Source organism: Pteropus vampyrus, unplaced genomic scaffold (genome assembly GCF_000151845.1).
Source record: "Pteropus vampyrus isolate Shadow unplaced genomic scaffold, Pvam_2.0 Scaffold213, whole genome shotgun sequence".
NCBI classification, from domain to species: domain Eukaryota; kingdom Metazoa; phylum Chordata; class Mammalia; order Chiroptera; family Pteropodidae; genus Pteropus; species Pteropus vampyrus.
This window is the reverse complement of record NW_011888994.1, coordinates 3,692,031-3,702,300: the sequence shown is the minus strand read 5'-3', so window position 1 is coordinate 3,702,300 and position 10,270 is coordinate 3,692,031. Positions and strand designations below refer to the sequence as shown.

At 51.5% G+C, this 10,270-nt stretch overlaps 1 protein-coding gene across 1 annotated transcript in view; it reads left to right on the top strand.

Moving 5' to 3' along the window:
• LOC105300547 (myosin-6) overlaps window positions 1-10,270 on the top strand; it is a 25,552-nt gene that overhangs the window by 8,740 nt on the left and 6,542 nt on the right. The window contains exons 14-28 of the mRNA XM_011372823.1: window positions 915-985; window positions 1,263-1,350; window positions 1,438-1,555; window positions 1,700-1,823; window positions 2,094-2,230; window positions 3,809-4,064; window positions 4,177-4,419; window positions 4,568-4,744; window positions 5,030-5,175; window positions 5,436-5,526; window positions 7,573-7,962; window positions 8,329-8,455; window positions 8,547-8,665; window positions 9,010-9,206; window positions 9,816-9,999. Of these exons, the coding sequence (XP_011371125.1) occupies window positions 915-985; window positions 1,263-1,350; window positions 1,438-1,555; window positions 1,700-1,823; window positions 2,094-2,230; window positions 3,809-4,064; window positions 4,177-4,419; window positions 4,568-4,744; window positions 5,030-5,175; window positions 5,436-5,526; window positions 7,573-7,962; window positions 8,329-8,455; window positions 8,547-8,665; window positions 9,010-9,206; window positions 9,816-9,999 (2,468 nt within the window). The remainder of the gene's footprint in view (window positions 1-914; window positions 986-1,262; window positions 1,351-1,437; window positions 1,556-1,699; window positions 1,824-2,093; window positions 2,231-3,808; window positions 4,065-4,176; window positions 4,420-4,567; window positions 4,745-5,029; window positions 5,176-5,435; window positions 5,527-7,572; window positions 7,963-8,328; window positions 8,456-8,546; window positions 8,666-9,009; window positions 9,207-9,815; window positions 10,000-10,270) is intronic.

The window sequence follows — 10,270 nt, the reverse complement described above, 5'->3', positions numbered from 1 at the left end:
AAGCTGTACGACAACCACCTGGGCAAGTCCAACAACTTCCAGAAGCCGCGCAATGTCAAGGGGAAGCAGGAGGCCCACTTCTCCCTGGTCCACTACGCTGGCACCGTGGACTACAACATCCTGGGCTGGCTGGAGAAGAACAAAGACCCGCTGAATGAGACGGTGGTGGGCCTGTACCAGAAGTCCTCCCTCAAGCTCATGGCCACACTCTTCTCTTCATATGCTTCTGCTGATACCGGTAAGAGAGCAGCCCCTGCACTGGGCCAGAGCACTTCTGGAGATGCAAGGGTCCAGGGTCCCGCTGCTTCAAAGCACATGCCTCTCTCTAAGGAGCCTGTGAACCATGAGATGGGGGTCGGGAGATCCCACAGCAGTCCATTTGTACCCCTTCTGTAAAAGTGCCATGTTCCACTTTGTGTTATGGATATCAGTGTACCTGTCATGTGTCTCCTCAAAACTGTGAGCCCCCGGACGTCAGTGAAGGTGGCACACACCTCACTGTGTCAGGCCCAGTATAAATCTTGGTAAACATAGAGAGGATTATTGAAGAAATGAGCCTCCAGGTCAGAAAAGGAAGAGGAAGGGTGTGGACTGAGATGAGGAGGATAAAATAGAAGGAGAAAAGTAGAAACTGGAAAGGTGTAAGCTTGAAGGGTGAGGTTAGAAGTGTGTGGGAGAAGAGCTATTTCAGCTCTTGCTGCTGTTCCAGTGCCTGCTATGTGGCAAGCACTGGTGACATGCTTCCATGCTGATCTTGCCTAATCGTCTTCACACCTTCAGAGGTGTTACTATCCTTCTCCTGGAAAAACTGAGACTAGGAGAATAATAAGCAGCTAGTAAGCACAGAGCCCTGCCCCTGCCCAAGGACTGCTCTGTTTGAAGCTCCTATTCATCATTCTTTCTCTTGTTATTAGCGGACAGCAGTAAAGGCAAAGGAGGCAAGAAAAAGGGCTCATCCTTTCAGACAGTGTCGGCCCTCCACCGGGTAAGAAGGATCAGAGGTGTCAGGAAAACTGTGTTGGGCAGGCCCAGCCCAGAGCCTTTGGGCTGCACCCTAACCTGATGTTCTGAGTTTGGGGAGGAAATAACCTAGACTACGTGGTCATTTTTGGTGTATAAATTCTACACAAGCTATGAATACATTATGTGTCAATTCCCTTTCCATTTGAGAGTTCTGGTGACAGGTTGTTTGGGGCCCAAAGCTCAGGGACCAAAGGGATGGTCCCTATGGCTCCTGACTCCCCAATCTCATCCACCCCCAGGAGAATCTGAACAAGCTAATGACTAACTTGAAGACTACTCACCCTCACTTCGTGCGCTGCATCATCCCCAATGAACGGAAGGCTCCAGGTGAGCTATGTGGAAGGGTCTAGTCTGGGGAGGGCATTGGCATCACTTGCCCTGAGGCTGACCCCTCTCTCCTCCCCTCTGCCACAGGGGTGATGGACAACCCCCTGGTCATGCACCAGCTGCGCTGCAATGGCGTGCTGGAGGGCATTCGCATCTGCAGGAAGGGCTTCCCCAACCGCATCCTCTATGGTGACTTCCGGCAGAGGTGGGTACAGGGCTCCCCAGAGCCCAGGGAACAGGGGAAGCCCAGGTGGCCTTGGCGGGGAGCGGAGTCTGCGGGTGACCCTGAATTCTGAGGGAAGAGCAGATCAGTGAAGAACGTGGGTGACTCCAGGTACCTCCCCGACAGGTATCGCATCCTGAACCCAGCAGCCATCCCCGAAGGGCAGTTCATTGACAGCAGGAAAGGGGCAGAGAAGCTGCTGAGCTCCCTGGACATTGACCACAACCAGTATAAGTTCGGCCACACCAAGGTGAGTCTAGAACCTCAAAGGATGGAATTGCAGGGCGTGTGGCCATGTCGAGTAGAGCAGCTGGGAGTTCAGAAGGCAGACCTCTGATTCTCAGCTTCCCATATCAACCCAAAGACAGGAAGCCAGGCTTCCTTTCTGTCTTGTCTTTAGCATTTCACTCCCAGTCTAGGATGAGCCCGTGATGGGTCTCCTGAAAGCTGAGCCTGGGTCACCCACTGTCTTCCTCCACCCTGGGGACCCTTCTCTGAGGTTGTGTCCCCTTGCCCGCAGGTATTCTTCAAGGCGGGGCTGCTGGGGCTGCTGGAGGAGATGCGAGACGAGAGGCTGAGCCGCATCATCACCCGCATCCAGGCCCAGGCCCGGGGACAGCTCATGCGCATTGAGTTCAAGAAGATGGTGGAGCGCAGGTGAGGCATGGGATATAGGCACTCCTGGAGATGTAAGAGGCAGACAAGCAGTGTCAACTGGCATGGGTCAGAAGACTTGAGTTCCGATCTTGGCTCTACCACTTACCGGCTGGCTCGGGCAAGTGACTTAATCATTCTGGTTAAAAATTCATTTTGAATTTTTTTTTTTAATTCCATAGGGAAATGCCAGTTAAGATTCTAATGAGGTTACATTTAAAAACACTAGATTGACAAACATCAAGAAGTCTGACCTATGGCTTACAGTCTCTAAATTAGTGCAACCTTTTTGGAAAACAATATATATATTTTTTTGAAACTGAGAAATACATTTTATTTTTAAATGTTCATTTGTTTAAAATAGGAAATACATTAACATGCTTTAATTTTTTAATTAAGTTTATTGGGGTAACATTGGTTAATACAATTATATAATTTTCAGGTGTACATTATAATTTGACATCTGTAAATTCTATTGTGTGTTTACCACCCAAAGTCCAGTTTCCTTCACTACCATGTATTTGATCCTCTTTACCCACTTCACCCTCCCCCTACCCACTATATTTGACCCCCTTTACTCTGTCTACCTCCCTCCTACCCTCTGGTAACCACTAGTCTATAGTCTATGTCCATGAGTCTCTTCATTTTTTAAAAGTGAAAAATTGCATACTTTTCAATTTCACTCCTGAGCGCCTGCCCACAGAGAAACTCCTGCACGTGTACAACATGGAACAAGAAAAGAATATAGCCACACTGGTCAAAATATCAAAGATCTGGAAACGACCCAATTTTCCATCCACAGAGAATGGGTATACAGTACGGTCATTTGGCGAAATCTTATAAAACAATGAAAAGGAGGGGAATACAACTACATGGTGCAATAAGTTTGAACCTTAAAAGCATATTGTTGAATAAACAAAAGAAAGTCACAGAAGGATAGCAGAGTGCGATGCAATTTTTATGAAGCTCAAAAATAATTAAAAAAAAAACACAACAGCGTATTGTTTAAAGACACATTCATATATGGTTAAAGTACTTTTTGAAGAAACTAGGAGGTGAAAAACCCAAGATTCAGGGTGGCGGCTGCTTCTGGTACAGAAACAAGGAAAGGGGACAGGAAGAAGCACACAGATAGGGTCGCCACTGGCAGTGCTCTAGTTCTGGTTTGGGTGACAGGTTCATGGATAGCCATTTTGTTTCATGCTTCACAACTTATATGTTACAGATATTTTTATATGTAAAATATAATTTTTAACATATTTGAGGTTCTTATAAATAAGATTAGAAACACTGAACGTAGTAGATACTCTATAAGTGGTAGCTTCCCTTATTACTAATGCTCTACTAAGAAAATATAAACTGACCTTTTGTTTAATTGATCAATTAATAAATGTTTATTGGGCAACTCCATGTTCAGTTTGGTAAGGTTGGGGTGGGGGTGCTTCTCAAGACTGCAAGGCAGGGTTCCTGCCCACAGGTGCCTAAAAATTGCTTAGATGGTCTGGGAGCCAAGTACAGTTGGCCCCATGATTGGGAAGCGCTCCCATAGTTCCCCTCCCTTCTTCCATATTTCTTCGCCAGGGATGCCCTGCTGGTAATCCAGTGGAACATTCGGGCCTTCATGGGAGTCAAGAACTGGCCCTGGATGAAGCTCTACTTCAAGATCAAGCCGCTGCTGAAGAGCGCGGAGACGGAGAAGGAGATGGCCAACATGAAGGAGGAGTTCGGGCGCCTCAAAGAGGCTCTGGAGAAGTCCGAGGCTCGCCGCAAGGAGCTGGAGGAGAAGATGGTATCCCTGTTGCAGGAGAAGAACGACCTACAGCTCCAAGTGCAGGCGGTGAGAACACATGATTGTCTCCTCATCTCCCCTAGACTATAGCCCAGCTCATCGCCAGGGAGTAAGACCCTCTCTTGAATCAACAGCTCTCCTCTCTGTCCTCTTCTTCCAGGAGCAAGACAACCTCAATGACGCGGAGGAGCGCTGCGACCAACTGATCAAAAACAAGATCCAGCTGGAGGCCAAGGTGAAGGAGATGAACGAGAGACTGGAGGACGAGGAGGAGATGAATGCTGAGCTCACCGCCAAGAAGCGCAAGCTGGAAGATGAGTGCTCTGAGCTCAAGAAGGACATTGATGACCTGGAGCTGACGCTGGCCAAGGTGGAGAAGGAGAAGCATGCAACAGAGAACAAGGTGAGGTCAGCTCCCTCTGGCCCCAGCCCAAGTTTCCTCAGGACTCCCAGGCCAGAGTGTGGTCCTGGTCTTTGGCATTGGAGGTTTCTATAGATGTCCCCAGACTGGTGACCTTTGAACTTAAAGGGGAGGGGTTCTTGGTTGGCAGGTGAAGAATCTGACAGAGGAGATGGCTGGGCTAGATGAGATCATCGCCAAGCTGACCAAGGAAAAGAAAGCTCTGCAAGAGGCACACCAGCAGGCCCTGGATGACCTTCAGGCTGAGGAGGACAAGGTCAACACACTGACCAAGTCCAAGGTCAAGCTGGAGCAGCAGGTGGATGATGTGAGTAGTAAGAACCAGGCTCCATCTCTCTCAGGTCAGGATTTTGCAGGTGATACCAATGGCCAAGGAGTTCCGGATCCCTAGAACTAACTCCTATGACCCCTGGGGACTTTTTGCTCTCTGTAGTTCCTCCGTAGGCTGAGTTTCTGTATCCTTGTAGTTGTAGGGACTTTCCTACTGATTCGACTTCCAATCCACTAAATTTCGAGTTTAGAAAGGAGCAGACAAGCATGCATTGTGGATCTCGGGTTTACTATGCCCTGTTTGTTTTCCTCTCTCCACCAGCTGGAGGGGTCCCTGGAACAGGAGAAGAAAGTTCGAATGGACCTGGAGCGCGCAAAGCGGAAGCTGGAGGGCGACCTGAAGCTGACCCAGGAGAGCATCATGGACCTGGAGAATGACAAGCTGCAGCTGGAAGAAAAGCTCAAGAAGTAGGAGCTTACAGTGGTGGGGAGGGGCTAATGTTGTCTGGCCAGAGAGTTAGAGCACAGGGTGCTTCATCCCCACTGGCCATGGTTGTTCTGGGCCCATGAGAATGGGAATTAACCCTCTGGGCTGGGGCCGGGGCAGTGGGGCGGGGGGCGGGGGTGAGGTGCGGTGGCAAGGATATTGGTCTTGGCCTGCCAAGGCAAGAGAAGAGAATGGGCACAGAGGAAGGAAGACCACCTGTCACCACCCGCTTCTCCTCCAGGAAGGAGTTTGACATTAGTCAGCAGAACAGTAAGATCGAGGATGAGCAGGCACTGGCCCTTCAGCTGCAGAAGAAACTGAAGGAAAACCAGGTGATCTTCCCAGTGCAGCCAAGTGGATACTCAATGGCTCCAAGGTGGCCGGGCGTTCTGGACAGTATCTGGAACTCCAGGCCACCCCAAAGATCCCTCAAGTACTGATTTATGACACTTGAGAACACTGGCCTTCCTCCATTAGAGTAATAATGTCTTATTGCAACAAGGCTATTATGTGTCGGCAGCGGGTGAGTGGGGGTGTGGGGGGTGGAATCATACCTACAAAAAGGGCTTCTCTTTCTGAGTGACGTTCTGCCTTATGGGTTTTCTGTTCTGGGACAAATGCTAGGGTCTTCTCTAACCCTTCCTTTGGTACTTCTCCTGCATGGGGGTGAGAGGGGCCTTGTGGAGCTACTCTGTTCATACTCTTCCTGGGTACTGACCCCAGCCATTACCCCAGGCTGAATCCCTATAGAGCACCCATGATATGAGGTCAATTCCTATAACCTTGAGCAAGTCAGTTCCCCTCCCTAAGCTTCGGAGTCTCTTCTCATCTGTCAAATGGGACTAATAACCATTGGCTTACAGAGGACCAGACAAGAAATAATATATGAAACCACTCTGTCAATTGAAATTCATCCAGCCACTATCAAGAAGGGGTTCTTTCTTCTTCCCATGGCCTTCTCATCCCTCTGCAGGAGGAAATTAAATTAACAGCTGCAATCTCCCTTACCTTTAATGCACCCCAAATTTTAATGTGCTTTTAGTTCTGTCTTTGTCAGAAGAACCCTGGGAACAAGGAAGGCAGGTACTGTCATCCCTGTTTTATAGATACAGAAGCTGCATGGCCAGGTCTAGACACAGTGACCCCAAGGGAGACAGGCACTTAGCAACTGGGGGTAGGGCCTTATCCTTTCATTTTCTCCTCAGACTGCAGCTAGTGGACAGAGCTGATCTCCTCTCAGCATTTGGGGCCCATGGCCCAAGCTGCAAGTGATACATGAACACAATTCTACTCCTCTGGGGGCTGCTCAGAGGCTGGCCTGCTATCAGTGATAAGTTGCCCCTCCATGTTCTTGGGTGCTTCTTTTGGGTTTTAGCCAGAAAACCAGGACACCCTCAGGTTCTTCTAGGTAACTTCTTTGACTCTTGGACCCAAAACAATAGTACTGTTATCTTCATAAGGTCTTGGCAATGGGCTGCCGCTCCTCCTTCTTCCTGCCCAAGCTCTTGCACACAGTCTCTCCTTCTCCATCCTGGGAACAGAGGCACGGTGGTCCTCCCTCTACTGCTGCCATGACCCACCCACACACATTCCATTAACACCGTCCATAACCACACACAAAGGGATCTCACTGATCCTCACCTTTCCTCCTGGCTAGTCAGGCAACATATCAAAATGGTAGATGAGACATTCTCCCAACTAAGTCAAGGCCAAGGCCAGAAAAATGACATAGAGGCAGAGGAGGGCACACTGCTAACACTCAGTTGGGCTGGAAGGGAAGGATAAAGCTGGAGCCCAGCCCTGGGCATAGATAAAGCAAGCCCCAGAGAGTGAGGAATATGGTTGACTGGACTTTTGGTCGCTCAGAAGATTACAAAAGTTTTTGATTGTTGTAAGGCATATTGTTGCAAATGTTTGTAAAATACAAGTATCTGCTTTCTTGCCTTACGGGTTAGCAGAGCAGAGCCCAGTGGAATCTTTGCATTTGTGAAATCTTTGATTCCAGGATCTCATAGGATCTTAAGACTTCCTTCCGAACACAGATTCTCAGGATTCAGGGCTGCAGATTCTCAGACTGGGTCTGAGATGCCCCTGGGAAGTGCCTTGTAGGGTTGGCTTCAACTGAATTCCTGTTGCTGGCCTATGCATTGTACGATGTTAAGCAGCATCCTTGGCCTCTGCCCTCTAGATGCCAGTAGCAACTTGAAAATATCGCCAGACATTGTCCACTGACCCTTGGGGCACAAAATTTCCTCTGGTTGAGTACCACTGCTCTGAGGGACCTGAGTGCTTGGGCCAGGAGTCTTCTAGAGTCTCGGGAGGGGGCTCTGATGGAAGGTTCCAGGCCGTGGGTCTGAGCCCCTTGTGTCCGGGCCCAGGCACGCATCGAGGAGCTGGAGGAAGAGCTGGAGGCAGAGCGCACCGCCCGCGCCAAGGTGGAGAAGCTGCGCTCAGACCTGTCCAGGGAGCTGGAGGAGATCAGCGAGCGGCTGGAAGAGGCCGGTGGGGCCACATCCGTGCAGATCGAGATGAACAAGAAGCGCGAGGCGGAGTTCCAGAAGATGAGGCGAGACCTGGAGGAGGCCACGCTGCAGCACGAGGCCACGGCCGCAGCCCTGCGCAAGAAGCACGCCGACAGCGTGGCCGAGCTGGGCGAGCAGATCGACAACCTGCAGCGCGTGAAGCAGAAGCTGGAGAAGGAGAAGAGCGAGTTCAAGCTGGAGCTGGACGATGTCACCTCCAACATGGAGCAGATCATCAAGGCCAAGGTGGGCCTGTGCTCTACTCCTTCTCACCTTCTACTTCCTCACAGCTTACACCTTCCTTCCACTTTCTCTGCCATCTCTCTTATCAGTCTCACTCCCTCCATCACCCTTTGGTCTCTCCCTACCTCTCTCCCTTGTCCCTCCTTCTCCCTCTACCCCGTACCTGTCTCCTCACCATCCTTCCCTTCTTTAATTCATGCACCCTCTTCAGATTGTGCCCCTCCAGCATCGCCCCATTTTGCCCGCCTGCACTCTGTGCTCTCCCCACCTTGGCCCCTCCCTTCCTTTCTCTGGTCCAGCTAGCCCCTTCTCCCTGAAAGCTCCAGCCCCTCCCACATTCACCCTTCTCACGTTCTTTACTGCCTGAAGGCAAACCTGGAGAAGGTGTCCCGGACACTGGAGGACCAGGCCAACGAGTACCGCACGAAGCTGGAAGAGGCCCAACGCTCCCTCAATGATTTCACCACCCAGCAAGCCAAGCTGCAGACGGAGAACGGTGGGAACCCCTAACCAGCCCTGCTCCTGACCCAGGATAGGGTATCGGTTGCCTTCTTCTGTGGTCCACAAACCCATCTTCCCACCTCCAGGTGAGCTAGCCAGGCAACTGGAAGAAAAGGAGGCTCTGATCTCTCAGCTGACCCGAGGGAAGCTCTCCTACACCCAGCAAACGGAAGACCTCAAGAGGCAGCTTGAGGAGGAGGGCAAGGTGAGGTTCGATGGCAGGTCTTGGGCAATTAACATCAGAAATGGAGCCTAGGGACTGGAGAAAGCCCTCTGTAATGGAAAGACCTCCAGTCTAGTTTCTTCTACTCTTCAGCCAAGCCGTACAGGAACATCATCGAATGACTCTTTTCTTATTTGTAAGAAGATAGGGTGGGCAAACTAGGAAGCTACTCCAGGACGTTGAGATTCCATACCAGCCTTCACCCTGAATGAGGCTGGGGCTTAGTTGAAGCTCAGAGATATGAAAAGGATCTGGAGAATGGGGAGAAGGCTTTTCCTCCCAACCTCCTGGGAGCCGAGCTCACCTCTGGGTGTTCATCTCCCCAGGCAAAGAACGCCCTGGCCCACGCACTGCAGTCAGCCCGGCACGACTGTGACCTGCTGCGGGAGCAGTATGAGGAGGAGACGGAGGCCAAGGCCGAGCTGCAGCGTGTCCTGTCCAAGGCCAACTCAGAGGTGGCCCAGTGGAGGACCAAGTATGAGACAGACGCCATCCAGCGGACAGAGGAGCTCGAGGAGGCCAAGTGAGTCCTGGGTGGCTCCCTACCCTGAATCTGAGAGAGGAAGAAGCCAGAGGGTATGGGGTGAGACAGGCAGAATGGTCATGGGAAGGAGATTTGAGGTAGGAAAGAGAGGAAGGTGGGAGAAATGTGGTAAGCAATACAAGTGCTTGAAAGGGAGCCTGGATCCTGCACTCTGAGTGAACCCCAGCTGGCCCTGACTCACTTCCTGTGACGGGCGAGCTTTTGGCCCGGGTTATACCTGATGCTCACGTATAAGACGAGCAAAAAGCTTGTTGGTCAGAGGAGCTACCATCGATCAGCCTGGCATGGGAGCAGGTGCAGGCTGACACCCAAATCCCGCGGCATGTGGGGAGAGGACTATTCAAGGCACCTGTAGCCTTGGCTTCCTCAAGACTGGGGTCCCAGGACCTAAAGGAGCTGCTCGTTGTCCCAAGGAGCTGTGGGGAGGGGGTGGGTCCTCCTCCTGTTTAATGCAGAAGGCGGGGTGGTCCCAAGGCCCCGCTGTTCCTGGGTAGAGTCACATACACACACACACACACACACACACACACACACACACACACACACACACATGCACACATGCACACACACACACAACTAACTGGGCAGGAAGAAGCTGGCCCAGAGGCTGCAGGACGCTGAGGAGGCTGTGGAGGCCGTCAACGCCAAGTGCTCCTCTCTGGAGAAGACCAAGCACCGGCTGCAGAACGAGATCGAGGACCTGATGGTGGACGTGGAGCGCTCCAATGCAGCTGCTGCGGCCCTGGACAAGAAGCAGAGAAACTTTGACAAGGTGGGCCCTGGTTGGGGACACAGCCAGGGAGCAGGGCATGGGTACCAGCATCAGTGTGAAGCCGGGGAACTTTTCCTTGGAAGCAGGGAGGAGGCTGAGCCTAGGCGAGGCCCGGACAGCTCCTGGAGGTGAGGGTTGGGCTGGAGCTGGGGGCATTGCAGTGAACCCCATCCCTGTCCCCACAGATCCTAGCCGAGTGGAAGCAGAAGTATGAGGAGTCACAGTCGGAGCTGGAGTCCTCACAGAAGGAGGCACGCTCCCTCAGCACGGA